Source organism: Xiphophorus couchianus, chromosome 19 (assembly GCF_001444195.1).
Source record: "Xiphophorus couchianus chromosome 19, X_couchianus-1.0, whole genome shotgun sequence".
NCBI classification, from domain to species: Eukaryota; Metazoa; Chordata; class Actinopteri; order Cyprinodontiformes; family Poeciliidae; genus Xiphophorus; species Xiphophorus couchianus.
In genome coordinates this window covers 9,225,332-9,250,720 of record NC_040246.1, presented here as the reverse complement: position 1 = coordinate 9,250,720, position 25,389 = coordinate 9,225,332, and the positions used below count along the sequence as shown (strand labels likewise).

Genomic DNA, 25,389 nt, shown 5'->3' with positions numbered 1-25,389 from the left:
ATTTCCCTTTCACTGCACTGTGATGCTCTATAAAGTCTCAGTAAAATACATTGATTGTTTTGGTTGAAACATCAAAAAATGTGAAAAATACCAAAAGGTGTAAGAGTGTTTGCACTGTGCTTTAAATGATTTGTTATTTTTGGAGCTTTATCTACAGAAACAAGTTGTTGCTCTGTTCTGTCAAGAGGAGAAACGGTCATCAGCTCCAGCCTTCATGGGATCTGCAGATGCATGGATGAAAAGTAATGGCTGCAATTATTAGATACTTTTCATATCAAGCATAAAATAAATAAAACGTTAAATGTGATAGTTGCAAATACCTTCCAGGTTTACCACTTAGAACTATACTGTGACCAATATTGCAACCAATGAACATTATATTGCCTTACTAAGGAATAATTGATTGTATGCATAAAGATTGAATATAGTCAATTAATCCTAGTTCATGTCTTTTTTTTGTTTATTTAGAATGATTCAAATGAATGATGAGAAACTTCATCCTCTCTGTCTTTAATTCATTTACACCTAATTGTTATTGTTTCTCATACAACAATGCATTTCTAATATTTGACAAAATTGGTTTATATGAGTTTCATGAGTGCCCTGCGACAGACTGGCGACCTGTCCGGGGTGTACCCCGCCTCTCGCCCGGAACGTAGCTGGAGATAGGCACCAGCAACCCTCCCGACCCCATTAGGGACAAGGGTGAACAGAAGATGGATGGATGGATGGAGTTTCATGAGCATGTTTTTGTAAAAATTTCCACTCCAATCCAGTGAAAATCCTAAAAGAGTTAAAAGAAATTATCACATTCATCCATCATAATTACAAAATGTTTACAAAAACGCTTCAGATGTCAGCCATGACATGTGTGACAAAGTCTCATGACTTTCTCGCTCACATTCAATTTACAATTTACAAAAAGAAACCATCGTAAAATACAAAAGGTACTCCTTCTGTATCTCTGAGCAATGAGGAAACATCTTTACTGAAAAAGCATCGGGTCAAACCGAGTTGTTGCGTGTGATTAGTGATGCCATGAGATGACTTTTGATGTAAAATGACTTTTTATAAATAATCAGAATGAAGTAACAATTTATAATCAGCAGCAGGTTCAAATGTTTTTTAGAAATATCTTAGAATTTTGTTAGAAATAATAATTTATAAAACATTTTCAAAACCAAATCCAGAATATGCAGATATATCACACAACTTTCACAAACTAATATGTTATGATGAGCCATAGTGATTTACTAACATTAATAACATTATGATAATGCTTCACACAGTTGATATAATAGTTCTTGAAGTAGTTGTTAATTTCTCATTCTTTCATTTTCAGGTATGGTGTTAAAATGTTGAGATAGCAGTATCACAAAAAACAGATCAGTTTGTTTTACTGTCTTACTAAAAAGAGTGCAATGGACTAGGATGTAATGAAAGTGATTTGCCTTAAATAGTTTTAACATTAGTTAAATCCAACGTCAGAGAACAAAACACAACTGTCATTATTTAATGAATGAAAATGAAACCCAAATGGTAAATTTGGGTTTAGAAATATAGTAATAATAATATTAAAAAAAACTAAGTACACCCTAAATATTTTCATAGGTTTTAGGGAAAGTCATAGTCAAATGCCCTTTTCCATATTTTCACTGATGCAACATAAACCGCCTCCCTCACTTCCTAACCCCTCTACTACTTCTATTATTATTCACAGCCTCATCATACAGATTACTGTAACTCTCTCCTTCTCGGTCTCCCTCACAAATCCCTCCATAAGCTTCAGATGGTTCATAATTCAGCAGCATGCATTATAATCAAAAGCCCCTTGCTACACCATTTTGCATTTTGTCACAGTCTTTCAGTAACTGCACTGGCTCCTAGTTAAACCAATTCTTCTGTGCGCATTTAAAACCATTCACAGCCTCACCTATCCTTCTCTATCAGATCTCTTGCACATTGCCACCCCCATCCATTCCCTTATGTCATCCTCCTCCTCCGTCCACCTCACTGTGCCGTCCACCTGTCCTAGCACCATGTGGAGTCGAGCATTGACCCCCAAATCTGGATCTCCATCCTGCCAGACGTTCACACTATTGACATTCTCTGTTTCAGTCAAGCCTCAAAACTCACCTGTTTTAAGATACTTTACTCTTTCTTAAACAAGGTGTCAACACAATGCCAAGATGGAAAGACATTAGCAATGACCCTGGAGAAGAAGCCATTGCTGCACATGTATCTCCGGAGGATTATAAGGCCATTTTCTAAATCTTTTTGTCTCTAAATAGACTATGGCAATGAATAACACATAAACTCTAAAACAATATCCTTTGTGCAGATGAAACAAGAGATGTTTGGCACCACATTCGGAGAAAACCAAACACAGCATATCAACACAAACATCTCTGCCACCTTCTGTCAAGCACAATAGTGAATAATGAATATTTTAACTTGTTTTGCAACCACAGGATCTTGTCACTTTCCAGTCAACTGTACATTTTTTGCATATAGAAGAAGTCTAGAGTCAAATGCAATACCACCTCTCCAACAGCTGAGGCTTGGACCAAGATGGCTGATCAGTAAAACACATCAGTTCAACAGAAAGGTTAAAAATGACGTAATCAGCATGTGGTGGGACCTCAAGAGAAGTATGCTAAGAGTAATGAAGAGCAATGTTGTGAATGAGAATAGGTGGAAAAAAATCTTCAACAAAGATGCAAGAGACTGTCACTCTTTGATAGGGTGTACTTAGTTTTTTTTTGTTTGTTTGTTTTTTTTTTACAAACATTAATTTTTGCAAATAAAAGTTAGTAAATAGTATACAAAATCTTGTTTGTTCTTATAGGCTGAAGGGTTTAATTTATGTAATGAAGTAGCTCGATCCTGATAAAGACCAGAGTGACCTTAGAAATAAAAATGGGTGTACTTTCTTTTAAGCTGATTATACTAATTCAGCTCATCTTGTTTGAAGCACTTTAACAAGAATAATATTCCACAATAATCAGTAAAGAATGACTCCTCTCATTGCACCAAGTCTCTAAGAAATGTCCCAGATATTTAAGAAGGACATTGCTTGACATGAACCATCACTCCTTTTCCCAGGGTCTTCTTCTCTGATGACGACCCTTCAGTGAAAGAAAAAAAGGTAATGTCTACATGTAGTCATATATATATATATATATATATACCAGGCTTGAGGGCAAAAAAAAGAATGAACAGCTGGACCAACTTACAGAGTACATATTAGAGAGGTTGTTGAAAAGCACTTGGCCTGCGCTCACTTTGTTCCTCACCCCTCGGATGGTTCCGTTCTTACTGCAGATGTTGATCCTCTTGTTGCTGAACATCATCTCCCTCTTGACACTGGCATACAGCAGCAGGTCATCGGACTCACAGCCGTTCTCGTCCCCGGCAGCCTCCAGGCCGTTCAGGTGCCTGTTGGCCTCACTGGGGGGCGGCAGACTTCCCTGCTCTGCCTCCATGCTGCCGGTGCCGTCCGAGTCTGCAGAGTCAGAGACCGAGCCGCACCAGGTCCTCTCGTCCTTGAACACTTCAGCCAGGACTCGGCCACTGTTGGCAGATGCAACTCTGAACCGGACCGTTTTCACGGCTTTTTCTTTCATCTTTGGCCCATCCATTGAAATCCAAGAAAAGAGTCACATGCATCGCTTCCCATTCAGACAAAACAGAGAGGCCCTTTCAGCTCAAGTCATCGGCGGTCCAGTTATTTATCCAACAGCAGGGTTCTCACAGGTGTTTCAAAGGAACTGAAACACCTGTTTCAGTTCCTTTGAACTGAAACAGGTGCACACACCTTGTGTGCTCCCAAATACTCAATAATAGATGTGCCCTTGTCATGGTAACAGCTAAAACGGGCAAAGTGTAAATTGATATGATCGTGTTCAATAATTGATCAAGGTTAGCACGCACCTTATGTCTGATCCTTTATGGTCTGATAACTTGCAAAGTTGGGGCAAACACCTGGTGGTCTTAGTTGATCTTTGGAGCAATGTCCAGCATGCTGGTCTGAGACCGAATTAGTGTTCCTCCTTTTACACACTTAAGATCACCTCAACAGCAGAGCCACTGACAGGAAAGTAAATATTAATACTTTGTTTCAGTCCATGAAAAACATGGGCAGGACAAGAGGTTTAGAGTAAATGTATTATTTCTGATGAATTCTCCTTCTGATCATTTAGTTGGGTCTGGAAAATCATATAATCTGAGAAGAAAAGGTGAGAGCTTGCATGGGCTCAATGATCACATGTACTGCTTCTCATCCAAGAGCATGGACGTCCTACCAAAGAGAAAAGATCTAAATGTTTTTCATAAGCAACTTCTTCCATCCATCCACGAATGGTTCAGAGATGATTTTTGCGTGGTGGAGCACCGCTTCACAACACAGAAATGCTTGTATAGGAGAACTTTCTATATTGAATCCTAGATTTTAAGGCTATTGAGAATAATCTTCCAAACCGTCCAGTGATTTCTTCCATTGTTTCAAAAGTCAAAATGATACCAAACTCACTTAAATCCTGGTACATTGCAATTTAAACTCCCAAGATCTTAACCTCACTGAGTGATCATGATCAGTTCTAAAAACGCAGGTGGAGAAAGAGAAGCCAACCAGCTGTGATCAGTTTCAAAAATAGATGACCACCAGTTAGGATTTGATCTGAAAGTTGGTATCAAGGATGTCTGGCTGAATAATAACAAGTACAACAATATAAGCATTAGTACTGGAAATATTTACTCTGCTCCTGAAGTTGAAGTGAAATATTTATAAAAATAAGAATGAAGTTACCAAACAGAGTTCCTGCAAAAACAACATGAATAAACACAGAATGGTCATAACTTAATGATGTAACATGTTGTGTAAATCCCCTTTTTATTACCAAAATTGCCTTGACCTGAAGCACTTTTGTTCTCTGGACTCGTCAGCCTCAGAAAGAGGCCACAGCAATCAGGGAATACTTTTTCCAATTGTCGATTTAGTCCAAGATTCCCCAGCAGAACATTTACCAAAGTATTTTTCTGCTTCTACTATATCGACTTTGAATTAAAGAAAATTCCTTTCACTGCTCAATTAATAAATACAAGGTGCCATGATCGTAAGGTATTCTAATTGGCATGATTTACGTCAATGTTCATAATGTTATACCTGACCAGTGTGTTAAATATTAAATGTATTTATTTTCAGTTCTGTAAGTCTGTCTAGGACTGCTTCTGTAAATATGAAACGTCCTCTTTATTCACCATAAGTGGAGCGGAAACCTACAGTACCTCTCTGCTCCTGTAGGTGGCGATAAATACGCTCACTGAAGCACAACCAACGCAGAAGAAGCTGCACACGTGTGACAACAACACGTCGAGAGTCATGGGGAAGCGGCGGCAGAATAAACAGCTCTTCACAAATTTGTCCAAAAAACAGAAGAAACACTTGAAGGAGTTTGGAGAGGAGCATCCATTTCACGACGTGTAAGCATTATAACAGAGAACTGTCTTTTTTTTAAATGAAGAAATGCGTTTTATTGTCAGTTAGGATGCTACATTTAGTTCAGACTACCTTCAAACAAGCATTTTAACCTAAAACACAAACATAAACGCGAAATAAACGTGTCTAGTTATTCATTTGAATAGTCTGGGTTTATTTTGTAGACATTTATTAGCTGCAACTAATAAATTAAGAAGCAAGTTTATGTTGCTTCTTAATAAACATTAACATTTAATGTTAAATGTTCCCCGTTCAGGTCTATTCCTGCTCTATTGTCTAAAGTTGCATCTATCTGCCCTTCCATCCATTACTTTGTGTTGTTGTTGTTGTTGTTCTAATTTGCACTATATAAATACCAATAGATCACAACAGTAAACAAATGCAATGTGTTGCGGAGATTATAAGCCCCAGGAGCTTATTATGACTCTCGCCTTCAATCCAGCTGTCCATCCAACTATCCATCTAGTCACTCATGAGTCTGTCCATCAAGTCATATCAGGCCTGTCTTTATCTCGCTGCTTAATTTACTGATGTGTGTTTTTCACAGTGTGAATGAAAGACCTGAAAGGACCCAGATTGTGGACCTGGTGAGTGTTCCTTGAGTCTCCAGATCAAAAACCAAAATAATTGTACTAAACAATCATTTATTTAATAAATAATTCTTCCGAGTTTCTTATCTGCTCCATGCTTTGAAGTTAATCCTCAACCCTTTGGGAATATTGAACCGTAGCTTTGTTTAGATTAAGTTTTACTATAAGTATTTAGAACCGTTTCAGTTTTTTTAGTGTTTTTTTTTTTTTTTGTTCGGTGTAGCCGTCAAGCCCAGAACAATCTGACTCAGAACCTGTAAACAGGGAAGAGGAAGAAGATGAAGAACCGGAGCAACAAACTGCCTATCAGAAGCTTCTTTCAACGCTTAGTGAACCCACAGCTGATGCCCAAAGCCACGAGGATGAAAGCAGTGATGACGAGGAGGAAGAGCTCCTCTTTGAAGGCGAGGAGATTTTTCTTTTGTCTTTAAAAAATGTTTGACAACAGTTTGTGCTTGACTAAAATAAGAGTTTAATGTGCATTAGAGGGTAATGTTGAAGCTGAGGATGCAGCGGAAGAGGAACATGAAGAAGAGGAGCGTGGTGATGAAGAGGAGGAGGGGGTTGATGAACAGAAAGAGGTGGCAGGAGATAAAGAGTTTGTGGACAAGGAGCATGAGTCTGCGTTCTGTCTGGAGACCAACTTCATAGAAAAAGGAGAACAGGATGAAAACATTCCACAACACAAGAACAGTACAGGTGAGAGCGGATAGAAAACTTAAATAAGAATTTTTGTAATGGTCTTTTTGATGTGTTACATTTTGTTTTTATTCCCTTTTTTTTACAGACATGTTTTTGGTCCATCTGGATACCGAACTCACTGAAGAGGATGTGCTTAACATTACATCTGGCTCCAAATCCAAAACTCAGATCCCGGTATAAACAAAGTCACCTTGTTACAGCATAAAGCAGCTTTTATTTATGTTTTTATTGATGCAGGACATGGTAAAAGAGAGCCGGGTGATTTCCTGCAGATTAGTTTATGTGGTGGGAATACTTTTCCATTGTACTGTGTGTTGTACTGAGCCACGTCTAAGGTTTCTCCTCCCTTTTTTATAGTGGGCAAAGCTGGGAAACCTTCTCTGCACCAATCCTATTGAAAGGTTCGGCCCCATCGGCCCCCAAAAAGACACAAACCAAACTGTTTTCCATAAAGTTTTGGAGAGCAGCTGGAGGAATCTGAACCAGTCATTTAATCCTAAAGGACAGGTCGAAGAGATCAGCCCCCTCCAGATGGAGCTGCTGTCTCTCATGGGGTCCTACAAGGACCTGTATCACCCAGAGGCGTGCCATTTGAAGCAGGGCCCATATGTTCGCAGTGCATATTGCCTGCATGTGCTCAACCACGTCCTGAAGGCCAACTCTAGAGTCCTGGCTCACAACACCCAGCTGAGAGAGCAGAAGAGTCAGTCTAAAGCTGGAGCTGAACCACAGGAAGAACCCAGAGACCAGGGACTGACCAGGCCAAAGGTAAACAACTAAACGCATGTGTCAGGTCAGTTTTAGCTGCAATTGTTTTTTTTAATGAAAACATCAGAGATCTCTTCTATGTAAAACATTTAGTTTTTTTAGAAATTTGTTAACATGTAACAACCAAATTAACCTGTAAAACATAGAGATGCACATCTGTTGACCAGAATCAATACATATTTCAGCTGGACTGACCTTCAGAAAATGAATATTTTATATTTTTATTTCACTGATGAGTGAATACACCTCATCTAATCACTATCAGGCTACAGAAACAAGAAATAGCTTTTGTTTGACGTTACTTCTGAGTGAAGAAGGCTCAAAGTTTAAAATTTAATATCCACGATTGTCAGTTTTAACAGTTTTTATTTTATTGTGCTCTTACTGTTGCCTCTGCTTCTAGTAAGACATAGAAAAAAATAAATGCAGGTTTTTTTTATTTCAAATATATATATTTAAAAATCTGTTTGCATAAGTCAAGGTTTTACATAAAAATAGTAGACAGAGTATAGCATATTTTAAGGAAAAAAATATGTAGACCTCCTATATTCCTGATTGTTGAATAGGGCAGATCCTGAGAAGTTTTGCTTTTCAATCTTGTGGAATATTTTCTTATTTTTCTTTTGTCCTCAGAGAAAATAAAATCTAACACAGAAGAAACCCATTGTGATCCATTTATGGATCTCTATAAAATCACACAAATACTCAGCCATTGGACTAAAAATTGTTTAGAAAGGGGTTTAATTTAACCCAGACCACCTACAGAACATGTAAGGATTGTAACCACTTTGTCCCAGGTTCTGATCCTAGTTCCATTCCGGGGGGCCGCTCTGCAAGTTGTCCACACTCTCATCAGCCTGCTGGAGACCAAAGGCAAGAAGATAATCGTCAGCAACAAGAAGAAGTTCAAGGAGGAGTTTGGAGAAACGGAGGAAGAAAAACCAGCCAACCTGCGCCGGCCTGATGATTACCACGCCGTCTTCTCTGGCAACCTGGACGATCACTTCAGGATAGGTACGTCTTCACATAAGGAGTTTCTAAAAACATCCACCACTTATCTGACCCTACAACCTGATGGTTCTGCACTCTCCCTCCCAGGTGTGTCCATAGTGAGGGGCAACATGCGTCTCTACGCCCCCTTCTACTCATCAGACATCATCATTGCGTCTCCGCTCGGCCTCCGAACGGTGCTGGGAGCAGAAGGAGAGAGTAAGAGAGACTACGACTTCCTGTCATCCATTGAGCTGCTGGTGCTGGATCAGACTGACGTCTTCCTCATGCAGAACTGGGAGCATGTCTTGGTATGAGGAGTTTACATGTGGCACCACCTGCTGTTGAAGTTTTCCATTCTTCATAACTAGAATATTAAGTCTATCAAAATAGGCTAGAAATTTTGGGCTTTTGAACCAGCGATTTTTAAGATTTAAAACTCAAATGTCAACATGTATCTAACTAGTTCAGCATTCTTCTTCAATATATTATTTTTATTTATCTTGATTTGTTTTGTCAAGCTGGATGGTTCTGCTACTGCAATGTTTTGTTTAAAGCTTAGTAATTATTGATCTGTAACCTACAAACCTAACGTGTTCATGTGTTTAAGTTTGTAAGTGTTGTCCTCACCCTGCAGCATGTGATGAAGCACATGAACCTGCAGCCGCTGGACTCCCACGGAGTCGACTTTTCCAGAGTGCGGATGTGGAACCTGAACAACTGGGCCAGCCACTACAGACAGACGCTGGTGTTCAGCTCCATCCAGGACCCGCAGATCAACAACATCCTCACTAAACACTGTGCCAACTACAGAGGACAGGTCAGGCAGTAGAGATACTTGCTTATTTTTGTATTTCAAAGATCTGAAATCTTATGACTCGTTTACACCGAGCCGACCTTCAGTGAAGCCGTAAAATTTTTTGCTGCAATCCAGCCACTCGTTTGCTTGATACCAGTGAGTCTCTCACACTGGCACTTTTTGAAACCAGGTTTCAGCGGGAAACTTTTCTGTAACACCCCCTGCAGAGGTGTTACCATTCTTCGACAATAAAAAAATCTGTGTAACAGCATCTACACATTGTAGCTTTATGAAACGGTAACAATATCAGAGATTTGTCATTGTTAAGTTGATCTAATTGTATCTATCCACTGATTCATACACTTCATTTATTTTAACCTTCACAGTTTTCTTAATTTAAGCATGCTTGAGTAGGAGATCATTGCATGTCATTATTAACACCTGACTGAAATTTGTATGCTTTGTGTTTTGGTTTTTGTCTCAGATTACAACAAAAAACATGCCAAAGACAGGCTCCATCTGCCAGGTGCTGGTTCAGCTGCCTCATGTGTTCCAGATGTTTTCATCCGACAGCTTCATGAATCAAGATGCTCGGTACGTGACTCAACTAAAACAACTTTTTAAGCTCCTCACTGTGCCTTTTGCTTAAACTATCCTTCATCATCTCCTTCATCTGCTTGTAGGTTTCAGTTCTTCATTGATAAAGTACTTCCTCAGTACAGGGACTCTGTCATGTCCCACACTCTCATCTACATCCCGTCCTACTTTGACTACATCCGACTGCGAAATCACATGAAGAAAGAGGAGATTAACTTCACGTCCGTGTGCGAGTATTCCAGCAAGTCAGAGGTCTCTCGAGCCAGGCATTTCTTTCTGAAAGGAGAAAAACAGTTCCTGCTCTTCACCGAGCGCTTCCACTTCTACAAAAGGTCTGTTCTTCTTTTCCTATCCATCAAATTGTGTCCTATTCTACCTGTAACAATCTGCTCACATCGTGCTTATTTCATTCAGGTACACTATCAAAGGGATGAAGAACCTGATATTTTACGGCCTGCCCACCTTCCCCCACTTCTACAGTGAGGTGTGCAACATGCTGGCAGCAGGAGGTCAGGGGGAGGAGGCCAGCTGGACCTGCACTGCCCTCTATTCCCGCTACGATGCCCACAAGCTGGCTGCCATCACCGGAGCCCAGCGAGCCGGACAGATGCTGCACTCCAACAAAAACGTTCACCTTTTTATCACAGGAGCAGAGGACAAAGCCTGAACTGATAACATCCCAGCAAACGTGCTTGTTACTAGTTTTATCAATAAATTGTGACTCTTTCTTTTCCTATCGCAAATATTAATTGGTTTATTGGATTTGTTGATGCATTTCTAAAGGGACCATAAAAAATCTAATCTTACATAAACATTACCATAATGGTTGTTCAGAAGTGCTGATTACCAGGGAAATATTTCCTCATCTGTTTGTTGGTTTGAGTGCTTTGATTTAGCGACATCAGAGCTGATTAAATCATTTTTGTGACTCAGGTGTATTGAAAGTGTCAAATATGGAAGCCTGTTTGTACCAATAGTCAAAAAAATATATCACTCCCAATAAACGTTACAAATGAATAAAATGCTGAAATTTATGGGATACTACGGCATTTCTCTTCAAAGTTAAAAAGGTAATTAAGTTCAGTTTAATTATACAGCGACAATTCATAACGTAGGTAAATATCTGTATATCATTTCAAAAATTGTGATCCATTTTAGAATTTTGTTTCAAAACAGGTTTTGTGGAAAATTATAATTGATATTGCATTTTTGAGTCAGCTAACTTTTTTGTGCTAATTTCCTATTTGCTGGTGATTCCAATTATTTCTTAAAAGATCTAAGATTGTCATTTATCAGAACAAACGTGCTATTCTGCTTTATTAAGTTACCTTTTACATTTATGTTTAAAATCACAAAATTGCAACCAATACATTTCTAAAAAATTAGTTTATGAGCTCCAGAGAAATAATTTGCCTTTTCTGGAAGTAACCTTGTAAGATCAGAGAAAATAACCTTTAGAAAAGTAGCCATGAGATCATAAGAAGATCTTATTGACATTGAACATCCTAGAAAGAACCCTATGAACTTGAAAATGGTAACATGTAATGTAAGATGCAAAAATGCAATCCTTAATATTTGGAAAGTACACTTAATTTACATGGAAGTAATCTGTAAGTAGACCACATGATCACAAAAAGTAAGCTTTAAGTTCACTAAGAATTATATGTTCACTCCAGAGAATTAACTTGTAAACTCTGGGATGTAAACTTTTAGTCCAAAAAATATTGCCTGAATATTTCATAAGGATTGTTGCCAGTTCCACAAAGTTATCTTGACCATTATGGTAAAGGAAACTCAACTGTCCCAAAAAGTATCCAAACAGTGTTGAAAAGTGTCCAGTTAGTAGGAATACAATGTGTAAGCGATAGAGAGCATCCTGTGTAATGAGTTATTGAAGTTCTATAAAGTTAACCTGAACCTTCAAGAGTACATTGTAGGTTCTAGAAATCAGTCTGTAAATTGTGGATTCAGCCTGTTGCCACTAGGAAAATGGGAGCTGTATAATACAAGCCTTAGTTGGTTTTTGTTTTTAATACAGAGTCCTAATTTTTGCAGTTGTACTGAATAGTTTTATAACCATTTGTCTAATTTCTGTCACTTTTGCATTTGGTAATAATGGCCTCCCATAGATGACTAAGCACATGCTGAGCTACTTCTGAGATTATAAAACAGAAGCACTTGCGCAAAGCAGGAGAGACTTTCCAAACCAATAGTTATCAGGAGTAAAAACAAAAGACAGCATAATAAAGAAATATAATTATCACCAACTGCAGTGATCCGTTCAAAATGATAAGCTGTTAGGTAAGACATCACCTGTTCAGATGTTGTATGAATCGCACACATAATTATTAACTTCAAGAGTGACTTTGGTCATGAAATTACAGTTTTCCTCCGCTGCCGGAGCTGACACGCAGCAGATGGTCTCTAACCCGCAGAGATGATGGAAGAGAAGCAGCAGAAGCTCAGCCTGAAGCGAGAGGTGGGGCTGGTAGGAGCCGTGTCGCTGATTGCGGGAACAATGATCGGATCTGGGATCTTCATGTCCCCGCAGACAGTCATCTCCTCCATCGGCAGCTCTGGAGCCAGCCTGGTGTTGTGGGCCAGCTGTGGCTTGTTGGTGATACTGGTGTCTTTCTGCTATGCTGAACTGGGAACCGTTATCCAAGAGTCAGGAGGAGAGTACATCTACATCCTCAGGACGTCAGGTCCAGTCATGGCCTTCACGTTGGCCTTCAGCTCTATCTTATTTGTGAGGCCTGCTGGAGTTGCAGGCATCTCCCTGAGCTTCGCCCAGTACGTCGTGGCTCCGTTCTACCCAGAATGCCCTCCTCCAGTGTTTGTAGTGAAATGTGTGGCTGCAGTTGCAATCTTGGTTTTAGCCATCGTAAACTGCATGAATGTTCGCTTTTCAATGTCAGTGCAAGTGTTTTTTATGGTGGCTAAGGTGGTGGCTTTGGGAATCATCGTTGTAGGAGGGGTGGTCATGCTTGCCAAAGGAAACGCGGAAAGTTTTCAAAACTCCTTTGAGAACTCAAACGTGGGCATCCATCCCATTGGTATTGCTTTCTACCAGGGACTGTGGTCGTATGACGGCTGGAACAATCTGAACTATGTGACAGAGGAGCTCAAACGTCCAGAGGTAAGAAGTCACAAAATAAATCAGGCAAACCTATAAACAAAAATTCAAATCTGCAGTAGAGTACTCATAAACTTTATACGGCATTGTAAACTTCAAGTGCACTGCATAATTGAACAGCTTGCAGTGCCATCTGTAGTAGCAATACAGTTATTTTATTTACTCTGATCTTATCAGCTTTTTACATCATCATGGAACTAATTTTAGTCCAGTTTTTACAATAATACTGCAAAGTTCAGACCTAAATCTCTCAGGGTCAAGACCTTGACCAATACTGTTAACTAAAAACTGCAGTTTGAGCTTAAACAATGTTTTTAACAGCAAAATAACAAAATCAACTAAAAGAAATACCAATCAGTAAGTTGTCCGCCTTATGAGCTGGCTGTCTATGGATAGAAAGTGGAGTCACACATTCACTTAGACATGTAAACACCCCTTAGAAAGTCCCCTACCTAGGATTAGTATCCTAGAACTTTGTTCATGTGTTGCAGCAGTTCTAACAGATGCCCCGCTTTTAGGAAATTCAGGTTTTGAGACCTGTATGACCGGTGTCAGAGTCTGGTCCGCATTGCCGGCAGTAAGTCGGGCTCGTTTCCGGTGAGAGTTGGACTCCGCCAGGGCTGAGCTTTGTCACCGATTCTGTTCATCACTTTCATGGACAGAATTTCTAGGCGCAGCCAAGGTGTTGAGGGGATCCGATTTGGTGGCCTTAGGATCTCATCTCTGCTTTTCGCAGACGATGTGGTCCTTTTGGCTTCATCAGATCGTGATCTGCAGCTCTCGCTGGATCGGTTCGCAGCCGAGTGTGAAGCGGCCGGGATGGGGATCAGTGCCTCCAAATCCGAGGCCATGGTCTTGAGCCGGAAAAGGGTAGAGTGCCTTCTCCGGGTCAGGGGGGGTGTCCTGCCCCAAGTGGAGGAGTTTAAGTATCTCGGGATCTTGTTCACGAATGGGGGAAGAAGGGAGCGGGAGATCGACAGGCGGATTGGCGCAGCGTCTGCTGTCAAGCGGGCGCTGTACCGGTCCGTCGTGGTGAAGAGAGAGCTGAGCCAAAAAGCGAAGCTCTCGATTTACCGGTCGATCTATGTTCCCACCCTCATCTATGGTCATGAGCTTTGGGTCATGACCGAAAGAACGAGATCGCGGATACAAGCGGCCGAAATGGGTTTTCTCCGTAGGGTGGCTGGGCTCTACCTTAGAGATAGGGTGAGAAGCTCAGTCATCCGGGAGGGACTCAGAGTAGAGCCGCTGCTCCTTCACATCGAGAGGAGCCAGTTGAGGTGGCTTGGGCATCTGGTCAGGATGCCTCCTGGACGCCTCCCTGGTGAGGTGTTCCGGGCACGTCCCACCGGGAGGAGGCCCCGGGGAAGACCCAGGACACGCTGGAGGGACTATGTCTCTCGGCTGGCCTGGGAACGCCTCGGGATTCCCCCGGAGGAGCTGGAAGAAGTGGCCGGGGAGAGGGAAGTCTGGGCCTCCCTTCTGAAGCTGCTACCCCCGCGACCCGACCTCGGATAAGCGGAAGAAGATGGATGGATGGATGGATGAGGTTTTGAGACATTTGGCAGCTTTCCTAAATGTTTGCGATTTGTTAATCTTTCTCACTAAATGATAAATGATTGGCAGAAGTCACTGCTTCTGACACGTTGATGTCTTTGTGTTCACACACTCTTCTTTGCCCCATCTTAATCTCCTGCTTTTGCAGAAGTACTGCTGACTATCATTTAAGCACTAGTTCATTTATTTATCAGCACATTTGTTATGTTTGGAAGCTAGGACGAGGTAGAAGCTCAAGTAGACAGAGAACCCTTAACAGCTTTTATTCATAACTTGCTCAGCAGTACAGTAACATCAAGTATTCCTTTCCTCCATCTTATCTCTTCTTCTTCTTCTTCTCTCTCTCCTCTCTATCCTATTCTCGTACACCACCTAGTGGTAGACACAACAACATTATGCTAATTTCTCCATTTAAGTCCTATTTAAAAACGTATATTGCTATTGGCAGACTAATACCACTGAGGAACTAATATTTTTATGTCCATTCTGGGTTTTCCATGTGTTGTTGTATCTCTTAAGTCTGACCTTTGAATTTAAACAGTAATTTTCTTCACATGACCATGCACTCTGCATGTAACACTAAGCCCCTGTAGATAGCTTATCAGTGGTTTAAAGAAGCAATAAAATAAGGTCAGGTCAATCAACAAACCGTTTAAAGACACCCAAGAAATACAGTGCTTTAAATTTGACTTTGCTTAGTTTTATTTGAAGAAGTTGGTCTCATTAGGTAATATCAAGAAGAGAGAGAATGAGCACTAAATATATGCATGAGTTTCACATTCTTAAATCTCAGCCTAATATAGTCAAACAAATGAAAGCAGCTCGAAAAGATGTCAAGGTCAAACAAGAAAGATCTCCGTTCTTGACAAATCAAGAGTAGTTTTACCACCTGTTGCTCTGTTTAACATTACCTAATGGTAATCTATGCCAAGATCTGAGGTGTGTTTAGTGGAAATCCGAGCAGGCAGTAGCATTCTCCAACAATGGAGCAAGGACTGAGTCTGAAGCGGGAAGTTGGGATAATAGGAGCCATGTCCTTCATTGCTGGGACCATGATAGGATCTGGGATCTTCATTTCTCCACAGTATGTCCTGCTAGCAATCGGCAGCCCCGGGGCCAGCTTCATCATATGGGCCTGCTGCGGCCTGATAGCCATGCTGGGTGGCCTCTGCTATGCTGAACTGGGGACGATCATACCAGAGTCTGGAGGGGAGTACATCTACATGCTACGGACAACTGGAAAAATCACAGCCTTCGTGTTTGTCTTCAGTTTCGTCAGTGTCATGAGGCCAGCCAGCGCCACTGGGATCGCCCTGAGCTGCGCTGAATATGTGGTGGCCCCGTTTTATAGTGGCTGCGCCCCTCCACAGCTGGTCTTAAAATGTGTGGCAGCTGTGGCGATCCTGGCCTTGGCTCTGGTCAACTGTCTCAGTGTCCGTTTGGCCACCGGCATCCAGGTGGTCACCATGGCCATTAAAGCACTGACGCTGGCGGTGATCATACTGGGAGGAGTCGTGATGCTTTTTCAGGGCAACACTGCAAACTTTGAGGACTCTTTTGATGGAACGAATGTAGGCGTGAAAGCCATCGGCATTGCTTTCTATCAGGGCCTGTGGCCTTATGATGGCTGGAATACTTTAAACTATTTAACTGAGGAGCTCAAACGACCAGAAGTAAGACTGATCAGATTTGCTATTATTTCTTAACAGTTTGCAAAAACATGTAATTAATCACTTAAAGTGGTCTGGATAAATAGTTATGTGGGATTTCTGAAAGTTTCTTTAAGTTGATTCCAGTGAGCTAAAATAACAGAAGAGTTAAAGCTGGTGTTTAATTAACCAAAGCTGCCCCAGCTATAGATACAATGATCCTAGCAGCTTATATGATGTGAGTTTATGATCAACTGATGGATGTAAAAACATTTACAACCACACTTTAGTTAATCATATAGTCTGCTGACTTGCTGCCCTCTGACCAGTTACTGAGGTCTGTGTCTGCAGACTTATTGAGGTTTCTGTTGGAGCTATTTGGTCTCCTTTATTCTAGTTTCCGTCATGGCAAATAGAAAAGCAGAAGCACTGAAAATGAAGCAGGTGATTGGACTGGCTGGAGGCATAGCTATGGTATCGGGAACCATGATTGGTTCTGGGATATTCATGTCCCCACAGTTTGTTCTGGCCTGCGTGGGAAGCCCTGGAGCGAGTCTGCTGATCTGGTCCCTCTCGGGAGCCGTGGCTCTGTTTGCTGTGCTGTCATACACCAAACTTGGGACCATCCTCCCTGAATCGGGAGGGGAGTTCATCTACATCCTCAAGATATATGGTTCATTTCCTGCTTTCTTCGCCGCTGTCACTTTTATCCTGCTGGCGAAGTCTTTCAGCATCGCTGCCATGTCCATCAGCATAGCAGAGTATGCCATGGCGCCATTTTACTCCGGCTGTCAGCCTCCCTAGCTGGCTGTGAAATGCACCGCTGCTGTCGCCATCCTGGTTGTTTCTACTCTCAACATCCTGAATGCCCGCATTGCTGTCAGGGTCCAAGTGACCTTCTTGGTGGCCAAAGTTTTAACACTTGCAGTCATTGTGGTTGGTGGGATGGTGCAGGTCATAAAGAGCAGCGATGTGTTTATGGAAAATTTAAAAGTTGAAAACTCATTTAAAGAGACAGATTACTCTGTGAGCGCTTTGGGGATGGCTTTCTATCAAGGTCTCTGGTCTTATGCTGGCTGGTACAACCTAAATTATGTCACAGAGGAACTTAAAAGACCGGAGGTGAGATTTTGGATTGCATTAACTTCATCAGTTCAGTGTGTGGGAATGTTAAACCTACATTAAATCTCATCCTGCAGTTCAAAAACAGGCATAATGAATGAAAGAAATAGGATCATTCGTGCTTCAGGACCACTATAGTGACCAGGCTCCATAAAACAGATAGATACCCTTAACTGAGATGAGAGATGTTGTGGTTGTAATTTATTGGAACAATCTCAGTTTCTATGGATTAGATTGGCTTATGATTAAGTCTTGGCACAAACAAGTGCTGTATGATTTTCCTCATTAATGGTTATATATTAGGTTATTTTGATGGAAAGCAGTTTTCTTAATTAAAGGTTTAATTACAGCAACCTTAATCATTTGCAGTGCAAATCAGTCTATAAACCATATAGCCTAACAAAGCCCTATGTAAAATCTAAGACCACTTTAAAAGATTAAAAGAAAGTTAACATTTTGGAAGAAAATTATTTTTGAGGAGGTATTGTGTAGAAAGTTTTCGAAAAGGACTTTTTTTTTTTCATGCGCCTGTTTGAGAAAGTAATTTCAACAGTAACATGTTTGATCAAACTCAAGAGTTGGCTTTGTTTCATATTTTCACAGGTAAACCTTCCCAGAGCGCTGGTGATAGCCATTTCTCTGGTCACTGGCTTGTACCTGCTGGTGAATGTTAGCTATCTGACGGTGATGACACCTAATGAGCTCATGTCTTCCACCGCTGTAGCCGTCACCTGGGGGTAAGAGCACGTCTGGTTGCTCAGAGTCTTTAAGTCTGCAAGAATTTCCAGTTTAATCAGGAACATCTCTCCGTCAGGAACAAGGTGTTGGGAAGCTGGGGTTGGATCATGTCGTTGGCTGCGGCCTTGTCTGCTTTTGGCTCCTTAAACGGGACCTTCTTCAGCGGGGGTCGAGTCTGCTTTGTGGCTGCCAGGGAGGGTCACATGGTACCTTCTGTCTATTTCACTTAAACACAAACATCTGTTTACAATAAAGGTTGTCACACACATTTACAGGGATCCATGTTTGTTTTATAGCCAGATATTCTCTCCATGGCTCACGTCCACCGGCTGACTCCCTCTCCGGCTCTCATCTTCACCACTCTGATCTCTTTGGTGGTCCTCATCCCCGGAGACTTTCAGAGTATCGTCAACTACTTCAGGTGAACTTCATCTCACTTTTTCCTTAAATTAAACAAAACCATTTTCACTCTATTTTAAACAACTTTTCACTGCTGTTGTTAGTTTCACAGCCTGGTTTTTCTATGCCGTCACTCTGTCTGGACTGATCTATCTCAAAATAAAGAAACCGGAGCTCCCCAGACCATACAGCGTCAGTGTCACACTCTTATTTTAACATTTGTAGCAATTCACAACAGCTCGACATCATGCCTGTTTCTTCTCCTCACAGGTTCCCATTGTCCTCCCCATACTGATCCTGCTTGTGGCCATTTTCCTTGTTCTGGCCCCCATCATAGACCAACCTCAAATCGAGTATCTCTATGTGGCGTTATTTATCCTAAGTGGCGCTATAGTTTACGTACCTTTCATCCATTTCAAGCTTTGCCCGGGAATGTTTGATAAGGTGACAACGTTCCTGCAGCTGTTCTTAGAGGTCGCTCCAGCAGAGAAAAACCTCTGAGCTCAAGCTGCTGCAGGTAATCTACGGACAAATAAGCTCCTGAAGCCAATTACATAATTGGTTTAACCGGACAATCAATTATGTAATGTGTTATGTGTTATCTATTTGCACTTATTTAGATTAAAAGATGTGTTATGTGTTGGAAAAAAAAATATTAAAAACAATTTTATGGTAAAAAAAAAAAAAATCCAGCTTTTAAGATATTTCTTAAAAGCTGGTGCATTTTTGCTACTAAAAAAGCAAACATTACAATAATTTGTTTTAATTCTCAGCAGCTCCATTATTTGGTTAAAACAACAATAAAGGTAGATAGATATGATCTCTTCTTATTTGTAGCTGTATATTTCAGATTTTAGTGAAAGAATCAAAAGGGAAGCAAAGTTGAAATTATCATTACACTTTTAGAAGATGATTGTTGAAGTCTAGTTGGCTTTTATTTCATTATTACTACACTTTAAAATTACTAACATTAAAATCTTGAATGAGTTACAGAAACATTCAGCTGTATGTCCATTTGAACGACTTTTAATTTGTACAAGTGTACAAATTTTCAGATTTTGCTGCAGAATGGCTGTTAGAGTACAATGAAATAACACTCACTTTTTATGGACATTTTCAAAAACATTTTGACTCTACTTTCTTGCCCAGATTTATCTTCATATTCATCTGCAGAAGGCCTTATAGTTTTCTGTTAAATTGCCACAGAGCGCACATTTCACTCTGTACCACCTTTGAATTTTTCTTTCAGAGTGGGATCTAAAGTCTCTTTAATCTCCATCATAAAACGGTGAAGAAAGATAAAATTAACCATTTAGCCCTCAACTGTTTCAACCTACAATTAAATTTGTTGGATGCAATTTATAGTTTTCCCACAGCTGCAGTTAGATTGAGGGCCATCTTCCTGTCTGCCTCTCTGATGAAAAGAATGGTGGCCTGCGTCACAGAAATAGCGGGAATCACCATAGCAACCACTTGCTCCATTTTTCTTTAGCTTCTCAGTAGGTCTTTCTGTCTCATATCGATCCATCATGACTAAAGCCTGTGTAAATTCAGCAGCTGAGTAAATCTTCAGCAGCATAGCAAGTTCTTCCATTTTTCTAAATGGCATAAAAGGAAGAGGTTTTAACTTGGAGTTTCAAAATAAGACTCAGATACTGTATGGGTTTAAATTGGGAGTCTAGCTCTGTCACAGCTGACGTTATTACTAATGTGGCGTTAAATAACTACATTGAGTTATGTTGATTTTTAGGTAAAACGCAATTTCTAGTTGGCTCAAATCAAACACTCAAAGATTTAGGGTTTTTAAAGGTTTACTAATCGTCTAAAGGAGAAAAAACATTGATGGACAATTTGTAGTGACAAAAAATTATTCAGCATAAAACAGGTGAGCTTACGATATGGACGTCCAGTTTCTATATGACCTTGCTCACCTTTATATTCAGTCACTTGACAAACCACAAGTGGACAGTTTTAAAAACAAGCACTTCTCTACACCAACTTAGCAGTTCTCAACACTGGCTGGATCCAAACACAGTGAAATCGTCTTTGATGACATCAGTCCTTTTTCTTCTCAGTCCCATTTGACTCCGATTTGTCCTCACAGCTCTCTGACTTACTTCTGCTCCCTTGTGACGTCTGGTGGTAAAGCGCATGAAGCCGCGCTGCATTCATGTCAGCGTCCTCCGCCCCCTCACAGCACCTCATCCACCTCTGAGGAACGGCCTCGACTCCGTAGTGGGCCCCAGCGATGGCCCCGGCCATGCAGGCTATGGTGTCTGTGTCACCTCCCAGGGCCAAACTGTACGCTATTGTCCTCTCCAGGCCTCCGTAGCTCTCTGGAAGGTAGTCCCGTGGCTGAAGGCAGTGGAGGACGCAGAAGATGGCAGTGGGGACAGAGTGTAGAGCTGCGATACCGTTTCCTGGGCGTAAAGCAGTGGGGGAAAAAAAAAAAAAGTTTAATCAATTCTTCACAAATAAAATGAATTAAACCAATCCTGCCCACAGCCACCACTTTAATTAATGCACTGCAGCTGAACAGAGCACAATAAAAAAAACAACTATTTATATACTTAAACTTTCTGTGTTGAATAACAAATTAGAATGTAAACTGATGGCAAAAACAGATAAATACATATCTGCATAGCAAAAAATAATAAATGTATAGATAAGAAAATATATTAAAAATGTCAGAAAAACAAATGAAACCCCCAAGAAACAGTAAAGGAAAATAGAAAAGTTAAATAAAATTAAATAAAACATGTGTGTGCTGTTCAGAAAAAGTTTATTGTTGAGAGGTTCTAGCTCTTTTTTGCCCATAATTTACATGATTTGTTTTGCATCTTTGAATTTGAGCACGTTTCATTCATAAAGAGATTTATGTTGCTATTAAGTCATTTCTGATTTAAATAATTGATCATATTACTCCAATAAACCACTTATTTTTCTTCAGCTAGTTGTACTTTCCATCCATCTAAGAACATCAGGACCTGGCTTCTGTGCTTGATCCTAATCCCAAAGCAGGGATCTAATATAATCCCTGGATGTTTGTTTAATTTACTTACTTTTATAATAATACACACAGATAGAAGTTCTCATATGAATTTAAATGACAAAGTGGGGAGGTTTACTGACCGAGTTCAGAAATGACTTCCTCTATGCTCACTTTATTTCTGTCCATCAAGTCTCTGACTCTGTGGAGACGCTCACAGAATGGTTTTTCTGCTTCTTTTAGGCTGGAAAGATACAAGACATTCAGAAAACTGCAGAAAGACCACCTTTGGAGTTTTGGATTTTTTGACAAAAATCTAAATTTTCTATTGTGTTTTTTTCTGGAGGAGCTCTTTAAAGTTTTATTCATTGAGAACTCACATTCTGGCATCACGAAGAGCCTCCTCCTCGCCCTCCACTTCTTCCATCTCTGTTATCAGCCTACTTATGAACTGCTGAGGCAGGCAGAGCGCCCCCTGGAGGGACAGATGAACAGCCATTGCCTGCAGGACAGCTCCATTATAACCCAGAGAGCAGGAGTGTGTCAGCATGGCACCAAGACAGGCAAACTGCAAAGAAAAACAAACTGTGGAGTGATGATCAACCTCACATTTACATTGGGGATTTTGCTGTTTTTAAACATCACAAGGTCACCACTGACCCGTTTAACATCAGGCAAATTAGGAAAAGCCAGCGCGAAGGGGGCTGCTCTCATTGCCCCGCCATTTCCAAACGAGCCCCGACCGTTAAACTGATCCCTTGCTGGTTGGTAAACGTCAACAAGCTGGGGGGAGGCAAGTTTCTTCAACACCTGGATCACTCCAGAACCATAACCTCGGCCAGGGGAGGCACTGTACTCCTTCGCAAACCTACAAGTGTGGAAAATGTAGGTCAAAATTTTCTGATATCAGACTTAAAATAACCAGGGATGCTGATGTTGGCATAAGTCTACCTGCGGGCCAAGTCCTGCTGATCGTATCCAGACCGGTTCAGAAGAGACTGGACCACACAACGCGTCATCGCAGTGTCATCACTGTATTCAAGGACGCCTTTAAAACACAGAACTCAGATTAAAAATGTTGCTCCTCATCAGGACATGTTATTCTAGCTAAATATACTCCCTACACTCCAGATTAGATTATCTAAGCATCAAAAACATATATTATTGTATTACAAAAGATCATCATAAAGTACAGATTCAGAAGCCCATTAAAATGCTGTCTACATCGTTTTAAACTGTGTGATTGTGAGTGTGAGTGGGAATAAAAATAGCAACAGGTATTTTGTTCCTTATAACACAGTAGGAGTGTATAGGAGTGTAACAGGTAAACCTTTATGGATGCAAACTCGACTAAAAACCCACCAGTTTAGGATTGTATTTGAAACGTAATCAATTACAAATTTATTGATGAAACTTGACTTAATGTCGTGTTTTGATTGTTGATTCTATGTTGCATTGTGTTTCTGTGTTTTTGATATGATGTAAAGCACTTTGGAATGCCTTGCTGCTGAAATGTGCTATACAAATAAAATTTGATTGATTGATAAAATAGATAGGAAACCGTGGATCTTCCATGTTAATGGAAGATCTGCAATGACTTTGTGTCAATTGGTTGTGATAAAACAGATTGTATATGGGACTGCTCAAGGCTCAATTTTTGAAGCACTTCTATTCAAGAGTTAAGGGCTCCCTAACACACAAAAATCATGTAATTTTTTTATACTACATGCAAAAGTAAAAATCTGAACTAACTGAAGCTCAAAATGACACAGAAGGGTCAGAAACTTAAACTGCTGTGCGAAAATATGGCATGCTCCTAAAGATTTTTCACATTTTCTGATGTCAAAACTACAAACAATGTATTTTACTAGAATTTGTGAGATACTATAGCAAAAAGCTACGCTTCTCAACTTTGGAGTCAACTTCCTGAAAACCTGAGATGAGCAGAAATTATTGAAAACCAGGAACACAATGATCAGGCTTTTCCTGACTAATACCAATTGTGGTAACATTCACATTTTAAATTATTCAGAGTATCTCTTTGAAGATTTTTTTTTAAATGAAATGAAATGAAATTTATTCGAACATGATACAAATATAAAAATAAAATAGTGCACAGTAACAAGAAGTGCATAAAAAAGAAGAGGAAATACAGATTTTTTGTTTCAGTTAACATATCATGGTCAAAATGGGGTAGGAAGAAGTGAGAACTTATAAACTCCTACCCCCTAAACACTTGAAACTTTAGAGTCCTACTGTCATTAAAAAAATCAAAATCAAAATCAAAATGGCAGTCAGAAGTAACAGTTACTAATATTTACCCATACATTTCCCCATTTTATGCTGGTTTGTCTTTCTAAACCCTTACACCAAGTTGTTATCTGCAATACACACCTTATTTATTTAAATTTATTTAAAACATATAAAAGTGGGATGATTGTGTAAGGGTCCTTGAATCCATTGCTAGTCCTTTAAAGGCAGCCGAAGCAGTAGATAGTGGTTTTGAAAGCAACTGAGAATCAACTGATAAATCCATTAATACATCAAAAATTTGTTGCTCATTTAAAGATTAAATGCAGCAAAATGCATGCTATTTGGTGATGTGTCTACAGATCCAAAATAATCAAACTGACCACTGATCAGTGTCAATGACATGAGAAAATTTAACATTAAAGAAAAGTATTGCCTAAAAAAACTATGTACAGCAAAAAAAACAGCCTTATAAAGTCATCCTTCTCTAGTTAGAGCTGTGCGATTCAAAGACACAAATTGTGACGGGCTGCTGGAAACAAAATGCCTGTTGAGCCCAATTTTCCCAAATATAATCTTTAAACGCATTAACTGACTCACAGTTTCCTTTAGTTTCATCTTCCAGGCCGTTCAGGTGCTGCAGTACGGTCTCCATTGGAACCTCCTCCGCTCCTTCAAACTCTCCACCGACGCAGTCTCCCAGCACAGCCGCCACCAGCGCTCCCCTGAAGCGGGACATAGACGCCGGGGTTCCCGCAGCCGAGGCCGCTGCTCTCACTGCCATCATTGCCATTCATCCGCGCCTTCGTCCTACCTCCGGTGAAATATTTACTATATGACAGCGAGAAGGGCCGATGACAACAAATGTCAGTTGAACTCCTGCAGCGAAATGCTTCCGGAACCTTGTTTAGCTTCCGGTTAAAGGTTCAGATCGTTCCGCACAGAACCGTGACACCCTAGAATTTCTTTCCACCACTAATCCATGAATGCGTACTAATCTAGCTCGAGCAACTTCTGGTACTCACATTTCTAACTGGCAAATAACACCGACTACCAAGTGCGACGTAATATGTGCGCACCAAATTTTGTTAAACATTTGATTGTTATAACAGATTTGATAATTATATTGAAATTAATGAATAATAATTACAGATATATGTAAAAAAAAAAAAAATTGTCGGTTTTTTTTTACATATTAAAAATGACGACACAAATAGATTGGTGGAGCTCTGCTGAACAGGAGATCTATTGTAGTTATTATTGCTATGAATTGAAATGAATTGAACATTCCAATTTATAACAAGACATCTCAGTGCATTTTGCAGAACAATTCAATCTACATACATTCTAACTGATCCTAGTTATCAAACAATGCAGCAAGTCTACTTGCTATGTAAATAAAACGTAAAACGTTAATAGCAGGCGAAGAACATTTAGTGGTTAGCAGCATTATCCCAGCAAATGCTCCTCTTTAGGTAGGTACCACAGCCAAATACACCAGACCAGGAGGGTAGAAGAGGGAAACTGAGAAAACATAAAGTTAACAGTTAAAATAATAGCAAATAATGCTAATTCGAGAGTAGTAGAAGAATAAAGTATCAGAGTG

The 25,389-nt window shown here is 40.2% G+C and overlaps 4 protein-coding genes and 1 pseudogene across 5 annotated transcripts; 3 read left to right on the top strand and 2 right to left on the bottom strand.

The window, feature by feature from the left end:
* Positions 1–2,862: 2,862 nt before the first annotated feature.
* grxcr1b (glutaredoxin and cysteine rich domain containing 1 b) lies at positions 2,863–3,750 on the bottom strand. The gene is made up of 2 exons (XM_028001523.1): positions 3,237–3,750; positions 2,863–3,128 (listed from the first exon to the last, which is right to left on the bottom strand). Exons 1-2 carry the CDS (start codon positions 3,639–3,641, stop codon positions 3,090–3,092), a joined length of 444 nt encoding a protein of 147 aa, XP_027857324.1. The 5' UTR covers positions 3,642–3,750; the 3' UTR covers positions 2,863–3,089.
* Positions 3,751–5,346: 1,596 nt separating this feature from the next.
* utp25 (UTP25 small subunit processor component) lies at positions 5,347–10,960 on the top strand. Its single transcript, XM_028001571.1, has 12 exons — positions 5,347–5,481; positions 6,045–6,084; positions 6,311–6,491; positions 6,574–6,786; positions 6,875–6,963; positions 7,147–7,557; positions 8,355–8,571; positions 8,656–8,858; positions 9,185–9,367; positions 9,831–9,940; positions 10,030–10,275; positions 10,358–10,960. Exons 1-12 carry the CDS (start codon positions 5,381–5,383, stop codon positions 10,608–10,610), a joined length of 2,247 nt encoding a protein of 748 aa, XP_027857372.1. The 5' UTR covers positions 5,347–5,380; the 3' UTR covers positions 10,611–10,960.
* Positions 10,961–12,331: 1,371 nt separating this feature from the next.
* On the top strand, positions 12,332–21,964 carry LOC114133973 (b(0,+)-type amino acid transporter 1-like). Of its 2 annotated transcripts, none has more exons than XM_028000133.1 (7): positions 12,332–13,082; positions 18,011–18,144; positions 18,222–18,351; positions 18,442–18,566; positions 18,649–18,736; positions 18,815–19,061; positions 21,880–21,964. In XM_028000133.1, the coding sequence occupies exons 1-6, from the start codon at positions 12,381–12,383 to the stop codon at positions 19,043–19,045; spliced, it is 1,410 nt and encodes a 469-aa protein (XP_027855934.1). In that variant the 5' UTR covers positions 12,332–12,380; the 3' UTR covers positions 19,046–19,061; positions 21,880–21,964. The 2 variants fall into 2 exon arrangements, with proteins under 2 accessions (XP_027855934.1, XP_027855935.1); XM_028000134.1 differs by lacking the exon at positions 12,332–13,082 and adding an exon at positions 15,518–16,309.
* Positions 16,428–18,002, top strand: LOC114133975 (b(0,+)-type amino acid transporter 1 pseudogene; annotated as a pseudogene).
* Positions 19,549–24,718, bottom strand: adprs (ADP-ribosylserine hydrolase). The gene is made up of 6 exons (XM_028000135.1): positions 24,384–24,718; positions 22,485–22,581; positions 22,194–22,401; positions 21,914–22,101; positions 21,677–21,777; positions 19,549–20,964 (listed from the first exon to the last, which is right to left on the bottom strand). Exons 1-6 carry the CDS (start codon positions 24,574–24,576, stop codon positions 20,600–20,602), a joined length of 1,152 nt encoding a protein of 383 aa, XP_027855936.1. The 5' UTR covers positions 24,577–24,718; the 3' UTR covers positions 19,549–20,599.
* Positions 24,719–25,389: the final 671 nt, after the last annotated feature.

Coding starts and splice junctions, on each gene's coding strand:
- grxcr1b (XM_028001523.1), bottom strand. CDS start 3,641: ATGGATGGGCCAAAGATGAAAGAAAAAGCCGTGAAAACGGTCCGGTTC. Junction 3,129..3,236: donor ACCTCTCTAATATGTACTCT/GTAAGTTGGTCC, acceptor CTTTCACTGAAG/GGTCGTCATCAGAGAAGAAG.
- utp25 (XM_028001571.1), top strand. CDS start 5,381: ATGGGGAAGCGGCGGCAGAATAAACAGCTCTTCACAAATTTGTCCAAA. Junction 6,964..7,146: donor AATCCAAAACTCAGATCCCG/GTATAAACAAAG, acceptor CCTTTTTTATAG/TGGGCAAAGCTGGGAAACCT. Junction 9,368..9,830: donor GTGCCAACTACAGAGGACAG/GTCAGGCAGTAG, acceptor TTTTTGTCTCAG/ATTACAACAAAAAACATGCC.
- LOC114133973 (XM_028000133.1), top strand. CDS start 12,381: ATGATGGAAGAGAAGCAGCAGAAGCTCAGCCTGAAGCGAGAGGTGGGG. Junction 18,145..18,221: donor GCTGTAGCCGTCACCTGGGG/GTAAGAGCACGT, acceptor TCTCTCCGTCAG/GAACAAGGTGTTGGGAAGCT. Junction 18,567..18,648: donor AGTATCGTCAACTACTTCAG/GTGAACTTCATC, acceptor TGCTGTTGTTAG/TTTCACAGCCTGGTTTTTCT.
- adprs (XM_028000135.1), bottom strand. CDS start 24,576: ATGGCAATGATGGCAGTGAGAGCAGCGGCCTCGGCTGCGGGAACCCCG. Junction 22,402..22,484: donor CAGCAGGACTTGGCCCGCAG/GTAGACTTATGC, acceptor CCACACTTGTAG/GTTTGCGAAGGAGTACAGTG. Junction 20,965..21,676: donor GGAAGTCATTTCTGAACTCG/GTCAGTAAACCT, acceptor CTTTACGCCCAG/GAAACGGTATCGCAGCTCTA.